The 24,273-nt window shown below is 43.4% G+C and overlaps 1 protein-coding gene across 3 annotated transcripts; it reads right to left on the reverse strand.

The window, feature by feature from the left end:
• Positions 1 to 7,858: 7,858 nt before the first annotated feature.
• TAC1 (tachykinin precursor 1) lies at positions 7,859 to 14,841 on the reverse strand. Of its 3 annotated transcripts, none has more exons than XM_057432787.1 (6): positions 14,530 to 14,841; positions 13,409 to 13,548; positions 13,187 to 13,283; positions 12,546 to 12,569; positions 10,830 to 10,883; positions 7,859 to 8,509 (listed from the first exon to the last, which is right to left on the reverse strand). In XM_057432787.1, the coding sequence occupies exons 2-6, from the start codon at positions 13,529 to 13,531 to the stop codon at positions 8,460 to 8,462; spliced, it is 348 nt and encodes a 115-aa protein (XP_057288770.1). In that variant the 5' UTR covers positions 13,532 to 13,548; positions 14,530 to 14,841; the 3' UTR covers positions 7,859 to 8,459. The 3 variants fall into 3 exon arrangements, with proteins under 3 accessions (XP_057288770.1, XP_057288771.1, XP_057288772.1); XM_057432788.1 differs by lacking the exon at positions 14,530 to 14,841 and adding an exon at positions 14,216 to 14,352 and having other exon boundaries at positions 13,409 to 13,546; XM_057432789.1 differs by lacking the exon at positions 14,530 to 14,841 and adding an exon at positions 14,292 to 14,350 and having other exon boundaries at positions 13,409 to 13,546.
• Between the last annotated feature and the right edge of the window lie 9,432 nt (positions 14,842 to 24,273).

The following is a 24,273-nucleotide window of genomic DNA, read 5'->3' on the forward strand; positions in this document are numbered from 1 at the left end:
TACACTGAGGATCTTGAGGGGTCTTTTGTTCTGACACAGATCTAATGTCTGATTCCATTAATAAATGAGAGGTAAGTTGTTGAAGGAAGATTTAATACAAGGTAAGCCAATGTTTGAGCTGGCTATTGAAAGGAGAGAGGGGCTGAAGTATGTGAGAGGATGTTTACTTACGTAGCAAGGTAAGCTGTGTGTTCTTCAGTGACTTTCCTAGGGATAGCCAAAGCACATTTACCACTTGCGCCATGCCTGTCACTCATGTGTTCCTCATTTGGAATTTCAGGGGCTGTAGTTTTCTATTTACATATGAGATATTTGCATATCTACATAGACATTATAGTTGATACAAAGGCTGTGATTTGGAAAGTCTTAGAAACTTTTAAATGAGCCTTGCTTTCAGTGCAGGCAATGCACAACATTTTTATTTACTTAAATATAGAATTAATTAAAATAAAATTAAGTGAGTAATTTTTTATTTACAAAGCTTGAGAAAGGAGAGAAGACAAAGGAAATAAGTGGTTTGTGTGGAGGATGGTTTTTTTGGTGGGGTAATAGCTGGGGAGGAGACACATAAATGTTGGTGCCTGCTGCTTTCCAAGATCTGTTTGTGGTTTTTCACCCAGTCCTCTCTTCCACTTTCCATCTGTTAGTTGCCAGGAAACTCTTCCAGCAGGAGAAAATTAGATGGGCAGCTAGTTTTTCCTGCACTGTATCTTTGAAGTGTCTATGAGCTGTGCAAAGGACATTGACAGTACCTTAGAGCCCACACAACATTGGGATTTCTCCCACGCAAGCAGGTCAGATGGCTCGGCTCTGCAACCTCACTGCTTTCCCCCTTGTGCTGGTCCAAGGAAGCCAACAGTCAGACATGTTTCCTCTAGTGGACCAAAAGAAGCATGTAAAAGTTTAAATTCGAATCGAGAGGTTGCTTCAAGGCATGACTTTTCAATATATTTTTTTTCCTAGCCAGCAGATGGCAGCCGCTGTTAGCGGGTCTGCACAACCGAGCTCCTCATTCCCAAGGAAGGCACCCTCTCTCCTGTGTTTAGCCGGTTCCTTCACACACACTTGTCACTGGTATTTGTGTTTGAGCTTTGTGGAAGGGAATTTAATAAGTGCTAGATTAGAGAAGGGATAAAGCCAAGCAGAAAAAATATTGTTTAATTGGTTCTGCTCGAAAGAGAACAGTGCAGAGCTTCTCATGCTAGTGCTGCAGGTGAGAGGGCAGCTAAGAGCTGAAGTATTGAAGGTGTTCAGTATGCAGTTTGAAAGTAATTAAAAAACAGTTATGATATTAGAAATCAGAAAGTTCAGTTAGAACAGATATAAAATGCCAGTTCTAAGGAAAATGGAAGATAATACTGGGCTGTGGAATGAGGGATGTTAACTTTACCTCTGAAGATGTTAAGGGTTTGGGTTTTTTTTCTATTTTCGTCATGGTTAACATGTGGATCACAGGATTTCAGATACTCAAAAAGAGAGAACACTGAGTCTTACTGAGGAATTTTACAGATACACATCAGGAAGATTCAGGGTCATACCTCTTCTTGTTTCTCGAAAGAATTATTCTTAAAAATACATATATACATGCATTATGAAATGAAGTACATCATAGAAATTTGGCAAAATTATGCAACTGGATAGTCCGGTTGTTTTACGAGCCCTGTGTGCTGATGGCGAACAGGAGCAGACTGTGTATACCTGAGCACCTAGACTGTCAGGAAGCAACATCCCCCACTGACCGTCAGTGGCATAATAGCAATGTCCACCTTGGCAAACACAGCCTTTCACCTGCTCTAGGCTCACGCTGGAGAGAGGCCTTCTGGACTTTGTGTGTGTGTTACAGAGTGCTTAAATGAGGAATTTTCACTAAATAGATGATGGAGTAATTTGGCCCAGTTTAGTCCCTTAGAGAATTATAATTCCAGGTATGTAAAATTATTGTAATTACCTCAATTCCTACACCATAATCGTCTCACAGAGGCCAAGAGGAGAGTAAGAATGATCTGGTTGCAGAAGCAGCCTCCATATCTGCTACTATTGAGGGCAGAAATAGTTGCCTACATTAATAAACTGAATTACTTAACGTCTCTCACCATTGCTCTAGAAGACTGCTCTTAACACCTGGGGCAAAATGTATATTAATACAAATTACTTTTGATTAAAACCATTATTATTTTAGCACAAAAAAGAAGGGGGTGGTAGAAAGGAACGTTCTCTTTTTAAATATTTTAATACTCATTATACCAAAGTGATACAAATTACGGGCTGACTGACAACTTGCTAATAATAGCTTAAAAATGCAAATAGAGCTATTATCCCAATTGACACTAATTGGAATTCCTTTGGCAGCCTGGGAGGGCAGGGCAGGAAGGTTTGATTGTTTCCTCAAGCTGAAATTGGGTTGGTTAGGGAGCATGGGGAAGATGCCCTGTGCGTAAACAACAGTTTGCCATCTGCAGACATCAGAATTCTTATGTTTCAAGAATGCGTTCTGAAGGGCTGTCTTCTGCCTGTGTACCATTTTGGTGTGCTTTGTTGGTGCCATGGGCTGGTCATGCTCATGCCCACCCAGTGCAGGCTTTGCCTGGGCTGAGTTGGCACCGCCAGAATCCAAGCTGCAAATGCTCAGATCTCACAAACCAGCTATGGTGTCTTTGGTGAATTAGAAACATTCACTGCCTTAAATTTGCAGAATTATAAACATTTTTTAAATACAGTCTTCGTGTAGCCACACTGTATGTTCCTCCAGTAATTGATGTGTATCTTCTCCAAGCAAGACTTGCTTGCAGAGGGTATTGCTTCAATTTTAATGTTTTGGTACACAGAATTACAACGTGCCTATTGTTTTCTGAGTATTATAACAGGGAAAATAAAAGGCATTTCTGTGTGCCAAAACTGAATGTCTGTGATTAAAGGTGTTCTTCTGTTGCTTGGTTAAGTGTTTTTCGATACAAACTACTTCATGTAGAAAACAAAAGTAGATTGACATATGTTGGTACAGGTAGGTCTTATAACTCTATTACAGCTATGCTTCTGAAAGAGCAGCGTAAGAAATGGTTTAGATAGGAAAAATATTATTAGTAGCAATATTAGTGTTGCTACTGCTGTTTGTCAGAGATTTTCTTAACATTCAACCTTATCCTTTACCATTTCCTAAATTCCTTTGTGCATAAGTAGCACTTTTCAGAAGTGGCTGTTCGGTACAAGCTGTGCATTGTGTTTCTAGCTCAACCACTGTTGTTACCTCTGCCCAAGCCCCCTCACCCTGCTGGGCTTCCTCCCTCCAGGCTTCTGGGAGAGTGTGAAGCACCATGACACACAAAGTGTTTGGTTTTTTAACAGTCTGCTCATGTTTCATTTCTTGTATATGCGGTAAGTGGTGATACTGTTTAATTTGGAGATGGGCACAGGAAACAAGAGGTGCTGTTTGTTGCATGTGCTCTGCGTACATCTCTTCAGAAAGGAGTTTCTGAGCTGATAAGTTGCTGTTTTATTCTGACAGAAGCCAGGTATCTATCAGAGATGAGGCAGTGATAATTTTTAATGAATGGATATCATCACTGATTTCATACAGCCCCTCCTGTCGACAAATGTTTCAGTCTGTGGTCTTTCAAAAACTGAGAGACTAATACGAGGAGAGCCTGCTTGTCTCCCCTGAAAGAGGTAGATAGATTTGAGGATGTTTGTACACTTGCTAGCAGCCAAGGGAGGAGGGGAATAAAATCCCTGCTCTTCCAGTAATGACTATTTCCTGTGAAGGGAAGTGAGCCATTTTGGAGGTAGTGTGAGGACACGGAGGTGTATCTGGAATTGCAGGCGGCTGCATCCCGACAGTACAACACAGTGTGCTCTCATCCCTGCACTGTGGGAGATGTTCATTAACGCAGTCTGCGATATTGTGGCTAAGGGAACTGTTCAGGCTCATCAGGAAGAAATTTGGTCATTAGCGAAGTTTGCACTGGGACTTGCTCAGTATCTCTTTATGTTAAAGCAGTTATCCAAGCTGTAGTTTAAGAAGGTAGAGGGACAGTCTGCATTTAAATAATGGCTCTTGGTAACTCTGACAGAGCTGCTACTGGCATACTCTGAATAAACAGCATTTTTAAGAGTCACTTTAATAATTTAAAATACCCTTTTGATGTTATTCTGCTGTAGCTAATGGCCGAGGGCTGGGTTACTCTTAAAGATTTCCAGATTCTCCCTTTTCTTTTGGTTAGGACCATGCTGGAAGATACATCCTCCTGTCATGAACACAGCTAAGCGCTGCAGAGCCCAGGCTTGCCTGGCAAGGTGCATACATGGGATCAGGCTCCTCTCCCAGCTCCCTGGTCTGTGGGGAGGCCATGTGTGCAATGGCTCTGGCTCCCTAGGATATGTTTGGCTGCATCTGCCCTATGGAGGAGCAGTCTCCATGCAACAGCAGAGAGATGGAGATGATGAATGGTCCTCTGGGCCACATTTTGGGCAAGGCAGGTTGCTTGAGACCTGACTTCAGCATCCCCTGTCCAGGGGAAGGGGAGACCCTGTGTAGGGGAGACGATGCCTATCAGAAGAGCAGCTGCCTGTCTTGATGCACATGAAAGACGTATTTTGAGGGGAGAAGAGGAGCAAAAAGGAGGCAGAGCATGCTGGAGGCAGGCTGTGATATCTAACTGCCTATAGCATCTCCCCAGTGGGGACAATAACCAGCACCACCCTGGATTTACTCTGTGCTGATTTCCTAGAAAGATTTTTGTTGCTTCATTTAAAGCTCACTTGCATTTTGCTGACAGATGCTCTTGCTGCAGCATTATCAATTCGCTTATGCAGCTTGAGGGATGTCAGACTGTTGCCATCAAAAGAGAGCTGAGGCTGTGTCATGATCGAGGCTGGCTGTTGCAGAGATGACAGGGGATTTAGTGGGAACCTGTCCAAAGCCTTCAGTGGAGCTGGAGAGCTGGCATTGCCCAGCCATCCAAGGCACAAGTCTCCAGGGGCTGCAAGCAATGCTGTCCAACACAAAAGTGTTTAAAAGCTGAAGGAGCCTCAGGAGGGAGGTTAAAACCCACAGAAATTATTAAAAAGTCTCTTTGAAGTATTCACTAACGTATAGACTATATCACTTACTACTACAGACTGAAAACAGAAATAAGAATAATCCCTGGTTGAGGCTCCAGGGTGGCTGTGAGGGGAAGTGTTTGGGCTAGGAGGTTAGTGGGAGTGTGCCTGCAGTGGGGACAGACATGCCTGCAGATGTGTGTGATACATGCACCTCTACATCTGCCCAGACCTGCTGGACAGGCATGGACCCACATCCCCAGTGCAGCACAGGTTGGATAAACAGTCCCTACCAGTGCTGAAATACAATGAGGGGTGTTTGGTATTGTTGGTAGAGTCACTTGGAACATTTCAGGCTGTGTCTTCTGGTGTGTGTTTGGTTTACTTTTAGCATAGGAATGTGTGTCCATACAAGCATATGCCAATTATAATTTTATTGATTAAAAGCTAAATCAGTGCAAATCTCATTATTTTGCCACCAGAAATTACAATGGGTTGTTTCGAATTCCAAATTAAAACCACTCATCATACAGCCACATAATAGGAGAATATTTTGATGCCCAGAGGGTTAGCCTTTCCTTCTAGAGAAAATGGTGGTGGTTTGGTTGATCGCTGGAGGGAAGGGATGCTATCCAGGGGGCCCTTGACATGCTTGGGGGGTGGGCCAGGGCAGACCTCATAAAGTTCAGCAAGGCCAAGTGCAAGGTCCTGGACCTGGGTCAGTGCAATTCCAGGCACGGCTACAGGTTGGCCAGAGACTGGTTTGAGAGCAGCCGTGAGGAGAAGGACTTGAGGTGTTGGTTGATGAGAAGCTCCACATGAACTGGCGCTCGCAGTCCAGAAACCAGCTGTATGCTGGGGTGCATCAGAAGGAACGTGACCAGCAGGTTGAGGGAGGCGATTCTTTCCCTTTACTCTGCTCTCATGAGACCCCACCTGCAGTACTGCGTTCAGTTCTGGGGCCCCCAGCACAAGAGAGACATGGACCAGCTTGAGTGAGTCCAGAAGGCCAGGAATATGATCCGATGGTTGGAGCACCTCTGCTATATAGACAGGCTGAGAGAGCTGGGCTTGCTCAGCCTGGAGAAGAGAAGGCTCTGGGGAGACCTTATTGTGGCCTTTTAATATATAAAGGGGGTTGTAAAACAGACTGAGAGACTTTTCACCAGGGCCTGTAGAAACAGGAGAAGGAACGCTGTGTTTGAACTGCAAGAGGGTAGATTTAGGCTAGATATAAGGAAGTAATTCCTTATGATGATGGTGGTGAGATATTGGAACAGGTTGCCCAGAGACATTGTGGATGCCCCATCCCTGGCAGTGTTCAAGGCCAGGCTGGATGGGGCTTTGAAGAAACTGATGCAGTGAAAGTTGTCCCTGCTGATTGCAGTGGGGTTGAACTGGATGATCTTTAAAGTTCCAACCCAAACCATTTGGAGATTCCCTGATTTTGCCAGAAAATCCAGTCCCAGCTCTTTGCTGGGTGCTGCTAACTTGTACTTGTGCTGCCCTCCAAACGCTTAAAGCCCACTCTGTCATGTGTGGCTTCCTCTGGATGTGAACATTTGCAGTGGTTGGTTCTGCAGGGAGGTTAGTGAGGGTTGCAGGCTGCAGGGAGTGAGCAGTGGGCTTTTTCTTTCTTCTCTGTGTCTAGCAATTCAGTGCACGCAGGCGGTGAGCTCTGAGAGCATCATAGGCTTCTAGGCTTGAGAAACAGCATGTTAAAGCTTTTCCTGTCTCATCACCCTTCACTGAGTGTTATTCAATGTGCATTTCCACAGTCCTTTTGCCATGCTGTTAGCCCAGCAATGTTCCCCCCTCACTGAGATCAGTAGGAGCTCACACAGAAGTTAATTGGTTTGAAAATTAGCCCTGGCACAATGTACTGCTGGCAGAGCTCTTGTACAACCACTGTATGTCGGACACAAGCCCTGTTGCTACTCTGCCTCAGTTTTCCCACCTCCCAGCCCCTCACCCCGCTAGAGCCAGTCCTACTTGGGTGGAAGTGGGGTCTGTTTTAACCATGTGCAGGCTTAGGCACTGATCCTAACCTATCAGGAGGGAGAGCCGATGCCCACCTGCTCTTAACAGGTTCAGTTATGGGATGCTCCAGGTAAACTTGAAAACAGAGGCTGCTGAGTTCACTTCCAAAATGGAAAACAACAAGTTAAGTGCTTTGTACTACTTAGTTTGAAATTTGATTTGTACACGCTGTTTTCACTGCTGATTCATCTGTGATGAAAGCTTATATAATAGCATCAGAGAATAGCTTTTAGCAGGTGGAAAGAATACAGATCTCCAGATGCCTTGGCATCTGGTAAGAGGTATATAGCATTTTGGGATGGTCCTGGATATGCAGTAACCTGACTTTTTAATTAAAAAGATAATTCCACTCACATCTTTTCTCTTTTATTGTGTGGATTCAAGCCAATAGGTACTTCTATTGCAAACCTGAGGTCTAGAATTTCTTGAAAGGTTGGCTTTCAAGTAATGAACCTGCAATAGTGGATGCATTCCACAGCAAATTATTCCACTTGGAGCGGGGGGTTACATTGTGCCCTTTTCATTCAGACGACACACTTCTTGATTTCCATCATGTCTAGTATGGATAGCACCTTGTGTGACCTGGAGCAATGCCAGGAATGCTTGCCTCCAGTAGCAAATCTCCCAGACATTTGCCAAACCCACTAGGATGCTTACAGCCTCCCTGCAAAAGGAAGTCAGTAATTTGTTATTTCTTTCCAGCTTCAGACCACTGTGACCTGGGTCCAAGTCTCATTCCAGACAAGGTGGGAAATAACTCCATCACTGTCACCAGAGAAAGTATGTTGCAAAAGCCCCAGAGTAGTTTTTATTTAAAATGTTACTATCATAAAATTCCAGACTATGAAATGAAGACCTTGGATTCCCATTTGACCTTACCCACCCCCTTTTTAAAATATATAGATACGTAGTCACAAACATAAAGCATGCTGCAATGATACAAATATATTTTTTGATATGGAAATTACAGCACATTATAAACCATGAAAACAAATTGAGGCACTAGACTGTACATCAGCTCTGTTCTGCACTGGCTGTGAAGCTGATAAGACTCGCTTTCAATGAACAAAAAAATATTTTCTTCGTTTAGTGAACATAACTTTACGGGTCATATCAAATGATGTGCTTTGTTGTGAGACGTCACCAGGGCTGCTGGTCCTTTTGGAACCACAACTCACCTACACAACATGTGTCACTGCCACAATGTGAAAAATAATCATTTTATTGAATGTACAACTCAAAAACAAAACCCCAAAACAAAACAGAAACCAACCCATCAGTTATTATTAAATAAATAATTATTCCATACAGTGGTTAGTTTATATTACACTGCATTGGCCATTAGAACAAATGAAGTTTAATAAATAATACATGGCGAAGTCTCATTTACGCCTCCGTTCGTAATTCTGTGCTATGCTCCTTTCAGAGGATCCTGCAAAAAAATGAAGCAGAATGAAGCAAATGGTGCAGCCTATTAACTCTGAGCCTCTTTACCTGCCAGGAAACCACCTAACTGATGGGATCTGAGCACTCAGATCAGTTAGTGGGTAGAACCTTTCTGCATTGACACGTCCACCTTCTGTCCTGCACAGTCAGCTCTTTGCCAGGTTTAAACCCTCCCTGTCCACAATCCCTGCATTGATGATACCTTTTACTAAACTTTGCAGCAGGAGCTAAGCAAACCTCAGAATACCCTGCAGTGGACTTACTGCAGCCTAAAATAGGCTTCAGTAACATATTTAACATTTAGTAGCAGTTTATCTCTCCTTTTTGCTCTTTTAAAATGAGAGGGAAACCCAGACAGCCTTTCTTGGGCAGAGCCTGACCATCAGGTGGTGTAGCTGGTCACCGGAATCATCTTTGCCTCCACCCAAAGGGAGAATTACTTTCACAGAACTTATGCCTGCCTAGCCATTACATGCAAACACATAGCTAGTCTTGGGGGGATCCAGCACTGCATTCTGCAGGGAGCTGGAATTTTGGATCAGTGACACATTTAAACTAATAATGCTTCAGTTTTCACCGCGATAAATGCAAAATGAGTTGAGCTTCCCCCATATGGATTGTTACAGTATATTTACTGTACCTGTGACTGTTTCCTAGCTTCTACCTGAAGTATTAATACAACAGACTTCACAGCCTGGGAGACAGTCAGTGTCAGACCCAAGGACTGAGACACCAGCATCCCAGTGCCCTGCTCTGTCACACAAGGCTTTAAATCAGCACCATGCTCACACCCAGCAGCAGGGTGCCATAACCTCCTACACATTGCCAGGGCACTCGGGGGCCTTCTGCAGAAATAAACCACGGCACCAAGAAAAGGTCTTGTCCAGTTAAATGTCTTCCAGTAGGGAGAAGCAACGACAGCCCTTGCATGTACTCCTGCTCTTGCTTTGATTACGCAGTCCTTAGGACTTATTTTCTCCTCCAGAGGAGCACAACAAAATTGTTACCATTTTCCTCTCAGGGAATTGGGCAGAAAAGCAGTGAATTCGAGTTTCACCTGTCAGGCAGGTATTACATAGCCCAGCAGGGTAAAACTTCATTATTCCCCTTTGTTATACAAACCACACAACAGTATAATGACTATACCAGCAATTTTGAAATCAGAGCAATAAAATCTTTGCCTTTTTTAAACATCTGCTGTATTTTACATTCTCATATTAATATAGATGTAATCCCAGTGGAAACCAAACCAAATTTATTACTTCCAGGCTATTTACTTTTGTAATGGCAGATATATTTACAGGTATTATGCATTTAACAGCTATTGCCATCACAGATAAGATTGTACAAAATTATTCATGATACATAGCAATTTGCAAGATGATGCAGAGAGCAATATTACTAGTCTGAACAGGGTTTAATTGAAAATAAAAGTTACTGACAACCATAATTGCAGAATATAGATCACAGTGTGTATCCACATAATATAAAGGTGTCAGCTAGTAATTTAACTTTTATCATCCATTTAACAAAATTGTGAGAACTGTTTCAGAGACGTGAAATACATATTAGGGGTTTTTAAATTTTTGTAATTTCTATTCTGGGGAATTAACTGACACTTTATGGCTCACAGTGAGGGTTTTCTTCTGTACAGCCCCATAGCTCCCCCCCCCCCCGTATTTGGAAATATGATGGTACCACAGGGGTTGTGCACATGAGGGAGGATTCTGCCCTATATGAATACTATGGGAAAATAACACAAAATCACAGTATCAGTTCAAAGCTTAAAATGCTTGTTCCCTGGGTTGGGGGGGAGGAGGGAGCTATTACGTAAAGTGAAAAGCTAGAAGAGGCTGAGAATGCTTAACAGCTTGACCTGCAGAACAAGGTGGTATTAATGGCAGATCTCTGCTCTTCCACATTCTGCTCTAAGTTTGAGGAATAATCATCTTCAGAGATGAAAAGGTTATCCCTTTACCTCAGGACATCTCTGGTTTGGGATCACAATCTTAAATTAGCCTTACATTTTCAGGCAAACATGATGTTGGCAAGGACAGGGCACTAAGGGAAACACCCTGGGGACTTCTACCTTGCTAGCTGCTCAGACCAGCCTGATCACCTGGACCATTGCACTGAAGCAGACTCTGAAACATCCTTGTTAACCGAGAAAATCCTGATCCTTTCTCAGAGAACCCTAGGTCTACACTATATAAAGTCTGCTTCTTCCATCTGCTGGGAGAGAACAAAGAGGCAACAGAATGAAGAGGCTGTATATCATCAAGTACCAGATTTAGTCATATACATACCAGAATTTAAAGATCTTTTGCCCATAAGTCCAACAAAGGAGTCTGTTTTATGCCCTGAAAAATATATTTGGGCATGTTTTAATACATTTTAAATAGGCAGGCTTTTAGATAATGTGTTCTTATGGGAAGAAAGACACAGGTTCCAAAACTGTTCATCTCTCAGACTAGTTGCTCACACCACTTGAACAACAGAGGATGAACATCAGTCTGATTAATCAGACTAAACAGGTTAGACCAAGGCACAGGCCAGTTGGTGAACACCTCATTAAATTAGACTCTGTTTTGGTTTATGGTTTTATTTTATTTTTTTAATTAGACTGGAAAAACAACAGCCAAGAACTGTTTCTTATTCCTCTCGTAGAGCAATTCCTACTGATTTGAGCAAAGGCACAAGAAGGCAGTGTCTTGGTATAGCCTGCATCTGCGTGATGTCTCTCTTCTACCTGTTCATGGTTTTTTCTCTAATGTGGAAGAAAAATCTTCGTCACAGGTCAGGCAGAGCCCTTACTGAAGGGGAAGCAAACAGGACTCCGTCTGGACATGTCCGAGCTAGACAGTCTGGCTCTATTTTTGGAATATTTATGAGTTCAGATATTACCTCCCTGTCCCATTAGTACTCCTAGAGGCACTGGATGAGTAGAGGATTAATTACTTCAAGTTTTGGTCTACAGCATGTATCAGGTACAGGGCTAGCCATAGTTTCAGATAAAGAAGAAAAAAAAACAAACATTCTTTCTCTAAGCTGACTTTTGAGGCAAACTTAGAAGTTTCTCTTTGGAAAGAATTTTGCTTCGCTAAGACGAATGACCCTCAGACTTCACAGTTATTAATTCAAGCTGAAGCAGTTTCAGAAAACTATCATTTTTTACTTTAGGTGGCAGGTTATCTGACATGAGCTTTATTTCAGACTCTTTAACTGGTCTTCCAATACATAATCCTAGTGATAAGACATTGTGCCTAACAGAACACTGGGACAGTTACTGACCCCTGTGGACAGAGAAGGTCTCAGAATATGAGATCAGTTTTTCTTATTAAGTCTTCTAGCAGCTGTCTGAGCACCTTCAGACAAATTTAGAGATTAAAATTATCCCTGTGCACAACAAGGGAACACCACTCTGCTGGTAACATCTCCCACTTACTGTTATCCAGATGGAAAACAAGGCACACTTATTAACAGGGCAAGATGTGTTATTTATATGGCAGCACGTCATCAATCAACCCCTGCTGTTAGTGAGGGTCTGATTCCCACCCAGACAACACTGAGAGCATGGATATAGTATCTCATATGCGATGACATGGGCTCTCCCATGGAAGCATTCCTGGGGATTTGGGAATTCGCTATTCTAATTTTCCAGATCTCGCCATCTTAATTGCTCCTCTCCAAGTCTGGCAGTAAGCCTGCCTTGCCTATGAGAAAGGCTCACAGAATACCCCCCTGGGGAAATAAGAGAGCTGCAACATCCACACATTATGTGAATTGAAATCTCAAAGCTTGTGGCAGCTCAGATGATGTATAGGCTCATGGCTGTATGGGAGTGTGTGTGTGTGTGTGTGTGTGCGCAAATCCTTTAACAGAGTATTTCTCCACCACTGGTGCTGCCAGTCCTTAGCTGAACCCAATCACCTTCTAACTAATCCCCTCAACTACCCTACTCCTCATTTAAATATATGAATATGTTTAAAAATACTTCAGATATTTGCTTTTTTAAAACTTACTTTTATGAGAGATCTGGCCATATCCTGTTTGGAAGAGGAAAGGAAAGAGGAAAAAAAAAAAAAAAAAAGGAAAAAAGAATTGTTGAGAAAGGATTGGCATATACAAATGCTACTGCAATGCTTGGAAGAATCAAATACAGAAACTGCTGTTCACATATTCCATGTAGGTGATCATTTATAACTGCATTTCTCTTTGAAATGAGTACAAAAACCTGTTTAGCTAAACCCACACAATTTAGAACTGTTTAGCTCCAGTTTCTTAGATCGATTATTGTACTGGTAAACATGTAGAAATCACAGCAATAATTGTATATACAACAGATATCCACATTTGGGCAATTCAGTGGCATGACCAATTCCTGACCCATGAATTATTGCAATACTCCTTACTGGTATTTACATGCTGTAATTGGTGTGCACCGAGCACTTTGATGTGAAGCCTACTCTTTCCCGATTAGTGAATTTATCTGGTATTAAACTTGCAAAAACCGAAACATGTACCCAGACACCTTGCATGGCACCTTTGGGGAAAGGTTTATCACACTGAACCCGAGTGGTAACCGTTGTAAGGTCTGGGGTGGCACAAGGAGAAGGGACATGTGGGGGGACGAGAGGGAGCCCGCCCCCCCCGCCCTGCTCACCAGCATCCCGCTTGCCCATGAGGCCGAAGAACTGCTGGGGTCGGGGTCTCCGGGCCATCCTCTGAAGGAAGTGCTCCAGCGGCAGCGGCAGCTCCTCCTGCGGGGTGACAGGGGCCGGCGCTCAGAGGGGACCCCTCCCCACCCCGCAACCGCCAGTGCCCTCGGAGCCCTGGCCGCTCCCGACACCGGTACCCGGGCCGCGCAGCGCCCGCCGGGGCTCACCTTCGCCTGGTCACCGTCGGACCAGTCGGACCAGTAGCTGAGGTCGTCGGAGGCGCCCATCTCCTCGGCCAGCGCCCGCGCCGAGGCCAGGAGGAGCACGGCGAAAGCCAGCGGGAGTCTCATCGCCGCCTCGACGTCCTGCGGGAGGCAGAGGGTGAAGCACCGGCACCAGCCTGAGGGCATGCACACACATGGCCCTGCACACACACTCACCTTCCCCCCACGATGCACGCTCCTTCCCACATACACACACGTCGTTGCACACCCACAACACCCCACCGACTGCTACATACACCTCCAGATACACATCGACCCCACACATACAGATGTGCAGTTAGATGTAGACATACAGACAGACACACACATTCAGAGGTACACCTCCACACTTAGAATTATACATAAACACACCCTCACACACAGATACACGTCTAGGTACTCACACCTTCCCCCCCCCACACACACACAAATTCACCCCACTCACACATAAACCCAGGTACGTATACATCTAGTTATAAACACATCTGCCCAGAGACACAGCTCTCTAAACACACACAGACACACGTATCTAGAGGTACATTTTGCACATTCAGGTACACAGATCGGGACAGACACAAAACCACGCCTGCACATACAGACACACACCCGTGTGGTCACACAAGCATGTTTAGGTACCCTCCCAATGACGCATACACATATAGACCCCTCCACATACGCATACAGGTAGACACACGCTCCAAACATGTAGACAAGCGCATCCTCACGTATACAGGTACACAGGGACGGACAGGATCCCGGAGGCACACGCACCGTCTGTACCGGGGAGGGCGGGCGCTGCTCTCCGTGCGCATTAGCCGTCTGCGGGTACGCTCCCCACTTTATATACCTGGAGACGGGGAGGGCCGAGGCAGCCTCATTTGCCTAAATGAAATTACCCTCGGTTTTATCGTCCCAGCCCCGCGACAGACCCCGCCCCGCAGAGCGGCCCCCGCCCCCTCTCCCGCGGCGCCTCCGGTGCTGCTCGGGGCCGGAAGCACGGGGTGGCCGGTCCCGTCCCGTCCCGTCCCGTCGCGTCCCTTCCCGCCCCGTCCCGTCCCTTCCTGCCCCGTCCCGTGCCGTCCACCTCCCCTCCTGCTGCAGCTCCGGGCCCCCGGCACCGCCCCGTCCCGGCCGGTGCCAAGGCGCGCCCGGGCGACGGCTGCGGCTGCGGGGGTGCTGGTACAGGGTGCAGATGTGGATGTAAGGATGCAGATACCGCTTTTCGCTTCTCCCCGCGTCCCTGCACCGAAGGCAGAGCTAGTTCCCGCGGCGAGCTGTGGGTAGGGGTCGGGTGAGCGGGGACAGCCCAAAGCAGGGAGCGGTGACTGGCGGACCAGGCAGTGGCCTGTCGGCCGTGCCCGGGCGAGGTCCTGCCAGACAGGTCAGGGGGGAGCGTGGCGGGAGCAGCGGGTGCAGTTCTGGGGAGCAGGGGAGCACTCGTGTGTGTTCTTGCTGAGGGTCTATCGGCACAAGGCAGCCGGCACGCACAGCCAGGCTGGCTGCTTTGATGGGGCTGATGCCTTCAGTGGAAATGAGCCAGTCTCTCCAGCAGCACATCCCTGCCTTCATCCTTCCCCTACGACAGCCTTGCATTGCTGCTGTCATTCTGCTCAGATAACTATTGAGGTTATCCTCCATTTCACTTTTATTTCGTGTTTTTTTCTCCAAGGTCAATTGTGCGCGAGTCTTCTCAGTTAACTTTGGTTGTCCCTCAGCACCTGCGTTGTCATGGTGTGTGGTACCACAGCCTAAATCAGACACTGAGCAGTTTAACAGGAGCTAAGAGTGCTTCTTTTGAGAAAGGAGTGCTCAGGAGCTGCAATCATCTCGCTGGTACCTGCTTGCTTTAGGTTGCTATCATTAAGGTGGCCTTGCTCACAGTGGTAAACCTTCTCTGCGAGGACCATTCACTGGCATATAACTGTGCACACAGGGAGGGGCAGGCACCTTCTTTGCTAAATAAAGGAACAATTAATACCAGGACTTCCTGTTGACCAGAAATACTCCTCAGGACCTGAAGCATTATCCAAAGAACAGCCAAGCATGAGCTGCTTCCCTACACTGGGAGGTCTATAGACACTCTGCACATAAATAAGATTGTGGCCTAATGATCCGAGGGTCCCTCTGAAGTCAACACAGACCGCTTGAGAGGGTGGCTGAGAAAAAGTGTGGTTTGGAGAAGCCTGGTGAAGGACTTCATATAGCCCAAGCTCCCACTCTAGGCACCCCTACTGAGACCTTGCACAGCATGAACGCCCCTCATTCTCTCCATCAACAAGCCAGCCAACTCTGGGAATCCATTCCATCAGCATTTTGTTCTGCAGCTCTGCAGCATTCCCTTTGATGTGTGAACTTTGAAAACCCTTGAAGGAAAATTGTTTTCTGGTAGTTTTGGGTTGTTTTTTTTTCATTATGCTATTTCTGTTCACTGTAATGACTATGGAGCAGAAGGTCAGATACATCATGCCGGGCTTGCCAAACCTGTGAGTGTTGATGAAGATTATATTTTACAGAAAACCTGAGAACTCCCAGCTTCCTGTGAAGATAATTTCGGTCATCCAGGAGTCCGTTATAAGTATGATGAATTTGAAATGAAAAGCCCTATTTGTTCTGTAATTCAGCATTATATCAAAATGGATGTAATCATAGATTGACCTGTAAAATTATGGAGATTTGCTTTTTAGGGAGACCAAGAGATGGAAAATTAAAAAGGAGTCCTTTCTGTTAATCAGAGATTTTAATGAATTCAAGTACTTCATTTCAGACTGTTCTAATAGTTTGGGTGGGAGTGAAAAAAATGACTAATAGGTCAAGCTTATTTTTCTTTCTCAGTTTCTAAAATAAATTGACTGCTTAATCTTTCTTTGACCTGCAATATCCAGACATTAGGCTATGAACTTTTCTGGAAGTGAGATTTCTTGGCTAATGAGCAACACTGATTCCTAGGAAGACTTTTTAAGTTCGCTTTTTTAAACATATATAAAGAGGAAGTAGAAGGCTCAAATAAAGGAGCAAGAGCTACATCTTGACCTGGAAGCTGGTCAAACTCCTGTTTTTGTGCTGCCCTGCCCCTGCCCTAGGGGTGCACTGGAACAGGTTAAATGTCCTTTATGCACAAACAAAAAACAAACCCCTCACTTTGGCAAAAAATTGCCCCTGACTCAGACATAAGATATTAGCGGCTTTTTATCTAGTTACTAGTCGCCTTGTGAATAAGTATGTGAGAGAGCACACAGGTACAAGATGTCTGTGTTGAATATCCCTGCTCTATCCACACCCAGGGCACAGATCCTGCCCTCCTATTATGGTCAGACTGTGATTTCTAACAACCACCATGAAGATTTTTGTTCATAAATAAAGAAATCACTAGACCCAAGGTAACCCAATAGGGGCTGACATTTCCTGTGGATGTGACAGAGAAAGGTGCTTTTGCAGTTCTTATCCAGACATTTCCCTAATCAAGGTTTAGGAGCTGATTAAAGGCGCTTATTGTGGCCCGAATCTCAACACTAATGGAACACTCTTTGGGAAGAAATTGGCTATGAAAGACAACTGAGAGAATTGTGGGTTTGATGGGTTTAATATGATACATCCTGCATGATGATCCTTGTGAAATGTTTATTTGAATTTTATGATGATGTTTTGTTTTCCAGTAAAAATATTGGATATATTGGGTGCTACACTGTTATCAAGTGATTCTTACACCGTCAACACACAGCTAATGTGCTATGGGAAAATAGCCAATTGCATGTGACCATGTAAGATTTTGTGCAGAATGCAAATCTGAATTGTTCAAATATACACAGTTTCAGAGCTCTTGACATGAAATGAATGCATCTGGCATTGTTCTTCAGTAGCTTTATGCTATGCAATAATATGCTACATACTTAAACCCAGACCCCAATTCTCACATGTATTGAGATCTCCTTTTTCATCACTTTGCTAGGGATCTACAAATAACAAAGACAGACCCAGACCAGTTATTTCATGTAACTTCCAAACATTACAGATGAGATGCAGCCTGCATGAGCACAGCAATCCTGTCTGTAAACATGCCAGACCTCAGCTCTGATTTTTATTGTGACAAGAACACTGGAAATGTTCTTTCCAAATATACAACTTTACAAAGTTTGGAAAGAGAGACAGTGATTGATGACCTCTTAAATTTTTTATAGGTACATGTCTCCAGGGGAAAGAGAATGAATTTGATCGCAGATGAGGAGTCTTTGTAACACAGTGATTGATTTTGACATTGTAAGATTATTTATTAGCAAAACATCCAATTGGCATTGGAAAAATTAGCAAAACTCACACCACCGTTCTGATTTTCTAATTAAAATGGCCAGGTTAATGAATCGTTTTCACCTATATTTTAAATTTTACACTATTACACTACAGGTTTTTCATCGCAATTTTTCCTTTAATGAAGGTGTACATCTTCAGAGCATATGCTTGTACACATTAATGCATGTGACGCATATGTGATAACCATGCATACCTCTCTCCTCCCCATCCATAAAGAGTAAGAGATTATTCTTCTTGTGAAATCAGATGTTATTGATTCAATTGTATTGGGCTTGCAGGCAGGCAAGAAAGGGAGCATTGAGATGTTCTCCTTTCTTTCTTGCCACAGGAATGTTCTTTCCTGGGCAGGTATATGCAGAAGCAAGGCTGATCTAAGAGCTGGAAACGCAATGTTGGTCTTTGGTTCTTATTTTGTAAAGTTGACGGGTTTCCCCTCTCTTCTGATCCCTGTCATCTTTTACACTCCCATTGCTGTTCTGGCATCTTACATCTCGCTTACCTAGGCTAAGCTTCTTTAACCCTGATCTGAGGACCACTTTTGTCCACACGAAGTTAAGCATATGGATGAGATGTGGGATGAGCTGAAAGGAAGATAAATGTCAGGGTATTAAGATACTGAATGTAAACATATCATGTAAACAAATAGTGCAGGCAAGGCTACCCTCCCAGCCTACTAGCTCTAGAGGCAATCAGCTCCAAGAGGAATAAATACTTCTTGAGCTACTTGAGAGATCATGTCCTTGGACGAGAAAGGGCATTTACTCTCAACCATTTGGAGGTCTCAGGGAGACAGGAGCAAAGCTGCGCAAAGCTATGTGTGCAAGAGCTGGGGGGAACCTGGTGAGGAGAAGGGCCCTTGTGGCATTTCTAGATCTGTATTCATTCAAAACAAAAGGGAGAAGATCTGGACTTGCAGCTACTTGGAGATGCCTTATCATAATTCTCCAAGCAGTTTTCACAAGAAACATGAAAGATGTGATATTTGCTCATTTTTATTCAAAGAAACCATCAGTGAATGACATTCTAACAACACATTTTAATAGCAAATATGGAACAGTATTAGCCTCGCAGAGATGCTGTCTGTTTCTTTCAACTATGAACCCATTCTTTTCCATATTTGCCATCATCAGTTGAACAGCCAGGGACAGCCATAAGATGTGGCACAAAATATTTCCAGAAGCTGAGGCAGACTGTGAGCATCACTGGTTTGTGCCTGACCAGAAAAAATCTGCAATGTGAACTTCCATTGCAGTGCAAAGGACTCGGAGCAGCCAAGGAGCAGATGCCTCAGATTAACTAAGTTCATCACTCTTGGAAGAAAACTGCTGACATCACTTTGTTCTGATGCAAACAGAGACCCTGTTTGTCTCCTGAATACTTATTAGATTACAAATATATTTATAAATGAGTTGATTTGATTCAAACTGAGGCTTCTGAATCTGGAGCTCACTTTCTAAGGTGTTTTGCTTCAGTTGTGCAAGTGTATTTGAAAAGTACCTCACAGTGACCTGTGAGGATAAAGGGATGGTTTAAATTTAGTTATCGACAGGTTAAAGCAAAAAGCTGACTTTAATCTAGCCCTTGCACACCTTCTCTAAAGCTTTTCTGTAGGAAGGACAATCTTTTCTCAGAGACCCCTCGAAGACTGGCCTTGGTCTTATTAAATTTTGCACATGGATCTTCAAAGCCAGGCCTTTGGCCTATTTTCAACACCCAAGTATCTTCTACCTCATCCTGTCACCAGAACCTGTCCTCACTGCACTGAGCACTGGCTGGCTCCTGTCACAGGTGGTGGTGGAGAAGGATGGTCATGCTGGAGGAGGAACAACCTCAGTCCCACACCATGGAAGCAGCGCTTCTTGGTTATCTGGGAAAGCAACAGACACACAACAGTTCCATTCACTCTTTAGTCTTCTTCTTTTATCCCTGTGACGTGCAACAGCAGCCCTCAGTTCCTGGGGAAGAAGTTGGGCAGCCTTGCCTCCAGAACCTACTTCCAGACCTCATCCAGGGAGGATGAGACTTATTTCACACTGGGTCATCTGCCAATCTCCCATGCTACTCATGGCTGCTACAATCTGCACTTAAGTGAAAGTTTCTTAACTTGGGATCAAACACTGATGAATCATCCTCTTTTTTGCCCTATTTTAGAAACTAGATAATTTATATGGTTATATATTCATTGAATATTAATATTTTTCAGTAACAGTACATTACAAATATAGATTCAGAAATCAGCAGGATAAAAGAGTATAATTTCAGCAAAATTTAAATAAATTCTATTACTACAACTACCATTTTTTTAATAGTTATGTTAAACAGCTTTTACAAATCCCTGACACTACCTTCTTCATTATTTGCACTTGTTGCATCTCAGTGCATCTCTCTCCTTCCTCACATACCTTCAACAAAAGTTCATCACATCCAGAAGTCTTCGAAGTCCTCAAAAATTTTGCTTATGACTTTCCACAGTTTTTAGGAGACTTGCTTCTAAACCCATAAATGAAACCTGTACAATGACTTGTAAAAACAAGTTGGCATATTTTGAACAAACATCCATGAATTTAGTGTTGGATGCAGCATTTTATATTGTGAGTTAAAAGTGAAATAAAGAAAAAAGAAATTGCCTGAGGATGAAATCAGTGGGAGACCTAAGAAGTTCAGGTCCTCAAGCAGAAAAAAAGCAGAGGAAGGGAGAAAGTAGCAAGGACAGCCTTTCGTGCTGCTTTGATAATCACTTGAAGTAGAATATCTCTCTATGGTGTGGCTGATTTGTCTTCCATTTTTGAATCTTATGTGTATTTTTTTTAATCTCTTAAGCTCTAAACTCATGTCTGTGACAAATTCATTTTTAAATAGGTTGCTTCCTGCCAAATCATTCAGCTGGAGAGATAAAATGTGACATGAATTTATGTGGATCATTTATTACACAGAAGTTTTACAAAAGTAGCTGCCTAACCCAGGAAGGACTTTTTATGCCAGAATTCAAATGTGTGTCCTGAGGAGGAAGGTGTCAGAGTTGCTAGTGGATGCCTTTTCATGTGGGGCTGTTTTGTCTGCTTGGTTTTGCTGTCTCTCTGTCACCCTTTCTCACTCACTCCATGCTGACTTTTGAGCAATTTTTAAACTTTGCCACATCTGACACAAATTCTGTAACAAGCTGTGAGGGGAGACACCTTCTTACAGAAGTCTTGAGGGATCACCACCATGGCCAAGGAATCCAAGAAGCCTTCTCTCCCCCCCCAGCCCCCACAGCCTAATACAAAGTCCCTGAGATGCTGGGATTTATGTTTAGATTATTTGCATCTCTTTCTTCTAGAATTCCTTTTGATGTGCATGATGAAAGCTGGAGAGTGTTTGTGAAGGGCTGCAGGACAGAGCAAGAGCATCACACAGCTTTGGGTTGGGCTAAGGAAGAGGGACTCTGTTCAGTGTTTGGGACCTGGCTGCTGTGCCCTGTGGTGCCCTGAAAGTCAGATCTCTGTAAGAAGCCTCTTTCCAATGCTGTCTTTCCATACATTCACTTCTCGCCCACTATAATGACTTGCTCCCAGATTCTCCCTCTGGTCAATGGAGACCAACAAGCAAGGGTAAATGGGATGTTAAGCTGGAAGCACCTATGCCTTTGAGAGAGTTCTCACTTCTACTGGCCTTGCATTCCTCTGAAATGAGATTACTGGACTGCCCTGAGACACTTGCCAATTGCAGCCCTATGCGTAATTCAGCCAGTCTTAAAAGGAAAATTAATTCTTTGTAAGTCTGAGGTATAAAATAAGAAGTACTGAAATCAAGGTAAGAAATAGAGTCTTCTAGGTATACCTGTAAGAAAACATCACTGGCTCATCACTTGGCTAGAAACAAAAGCTTTCATCACTTCAAGGCTTCACATAGCAGAGGACTGTGTCATTCCCAAGTCTAAAACCTGTTTTGGCCCACAGCCCAGCCACACTTACAGAGGGCACGAACACTCAAGCAGGCATCTCACTTTCTGCTGAAGTCCTCCCCTTTCTTCTCGCTTTCAGCAATAGAGATGGGTCTCATCTTGGTTCATAGCATTATCCGGTCAAGGCAAAGTTGTCATATTTTAGCTGATCAGAAGATGCACAAGGACTTATCTCACACTGGCCATTAAGGTCTGTGCTCTGCCTCTTTGCCAGTGCCCTCACAGGTGCACTGTAGTATGTGCATGCAAATATTCTTGGTAGTTTGTGTTGATTATTGAAGAGCACCCTGAATGGTTACCCAGACAGCTCATTTTCCCAGGACACCTAGAGCAGCGAATTCTGACAGAAGCGATGAGCAAATCTCCAGCTGTGCTAACTCCCACAGAACCTACCAACTTGCAAGTCTGCTTGGCTTTCTGCACCCTCAGCTGCACACATAACTGGGTGCATTGGCTGTGCAGTGAGCAGGCAGCACTGCTTGTCCACAGCTAGGAATGTGAGGAAGGAATGGCTATTCAGTTAAACATAATTCAGGTGGCATGGTGCTTACCTCCAAGTGGTGGAACCATATCACACACATTGGATGTATTCCAAATTGTGGAAGAGAAGTCTTCCTGTTATTTTCATATTCAATTACTAAATTCTATTAATTTTTTGACAGGATTTAGGTACATAAAAACTAAGGATGTCAATATTTAAGTTTTAGCTGCTCAGTATAGCACCTAAAGGAATGAAATCCAAGTTCCTACTTCTGACAAACACCAGGAAGAATCAGATGTTTGAAAATGGAGTTCAAACATCCAGTGCTCAAAGAGTGAGACTATCTGGGGTTAGTCAATAAAAAGTGTGAACCTCTTATCCTGCCCATCTTCAAGTTAGGCATCTCATCAGCTGTTTGTTTTTCTCTGAAAGCAGAGATCCACAACCACTCTGCCAGAGGGCTGACAGGATTGGTGCCACTCACTTTAACTAATTTGAGAGGTAGGTTACATTTGGATCAGCTATAATTGATGTGCATTCACTGGGCAATGCATAAACTGCTATGCGTATTGCTGAGTAATATATTCTTATGTTTAGAAAGGAAGGATGAAGGCACCAATCTTCAGGCAAAGCTCTAGTTAGTGCAACTAGACTAAAAGATGATGCTCTTAACATGTGCTGGTAAGCTTTGCAGATATATTGGTACCTCTGATATATCTCCTATTGCATCACTTCTAATCCATTTTCAAGTAAAATTGTTCATAATATTAGGATAATGTAAGATTTATGCCAAACTAAAGATGTCTACTGTAAGGAAGTATGTTGAATAAACATGCTCCAGATGAAAACCTGAGAGGTGGACAGTTTCCTCCCTATCTTAGGACGAAGATAGTTTGAGCTCATAAAATGTTCACGTCTTTCCTTATGAATGTGCTGATATATAATTCATAAAAATACTAGTTATGGTATTTCAAAGTCTGTGTAACTTACCCCACTTTTTGTGCAGCAAATGAAGAGAAACATGTTAAATATATTTGGACACATCAAAGATAAAAATATTACTCATAGATCTGAGGTCTATTACCTCAGGACACATTATGTATTCTGTTTTTTGTATGTTCTTGAGTATTTCATTAAACATTAGTGGTTTTCTCCACTTTTTATACTTTTCCCTTGATATTTTGCTGAAGAAAAATGGAACATGACAGCATTTGCTTTCTGAGCCGAAGTCTATACTGTATTTTTTTTTACTAACTTTATGAAAGCAAAGGTTTGTCTCTGACAGACTGTGATTTTATTACAACTTTTTTATTAACATACAGCCAAGGTCTAAACATACAGTCAAGTGTACAACATGCAAAACAAACATCAGGTGAATAAAAGTCTTTTCTCTTTAAAACATCAATAAACATATTAGCTAAGGTTTAGACTAATTTTGCCATCTCTATCATCATTACTTCTACTTTAAAGCCATTTTGTCTCTTCTATGTCTTTTTAGAGAACAAATTGTTTTGGTGTGACTTTTCAAGGAAGTAAAGCAGTGATAAGGAGAGCATCCCCAGTCCAGAGCATGCATAAGCGCCACTTTAATCCTCTTGAAATCAAAACATGCATAAAATTATTTGGTGCCTTCTCTTAAATAGAGGTGAGTCTGTAATTGTTTCTGTAGCTGTGCCTGGAGAACAGAGGCTGTGACACTGCAAGCAATTCCGGGTCTTTTTGTCTCCAAGGATCTTCACCAAATGCCATACTCCCCATGTACTCCCAAAAGCTGTGGAAAAAGATGTGACATCTGTGCCAGAGGAGCAGAAGGTGGCAACAGAATTAAAGCATGAATATCCTCATGAAGCAGCCACATGCAGTCCTGTATGTAGACAATATCTTTTGTGTCCTAGAAGACAACTCTGGAAGAAAGGGAGAGGGGGAGCTGGCTTATTGAGGGAGGAAAATGCTGGTAAGGGTCACCAAAATATAAAAAACACCTACAGATGAAAACATTTCTTCAAGTTGCCCTCAGTTCCATGGCCAGTACTGAGGACCAGTACTTGCACTAGATGGGTCTCAGACTGGGAGAGAGAATCCCACCTTTTGAGAATCTGA

Source organism: Pezoporus wallicus, unplaced genomic scaffold (assembly GCF_028554395.1).
Source record: "Pezoporus wallicus isolate ANWC-B61680 ecotype Strahan unplaced genomic scaffold, APGP_CSIRO_Pwel_v1 scaffold_2584, whole genome shotgun sequence".
NCBI lineage: Eukaryota > Metazoa > Chordata > Aves > Psittaciformes > Psittacidae > Pezoporus > Pezoporus wallicus.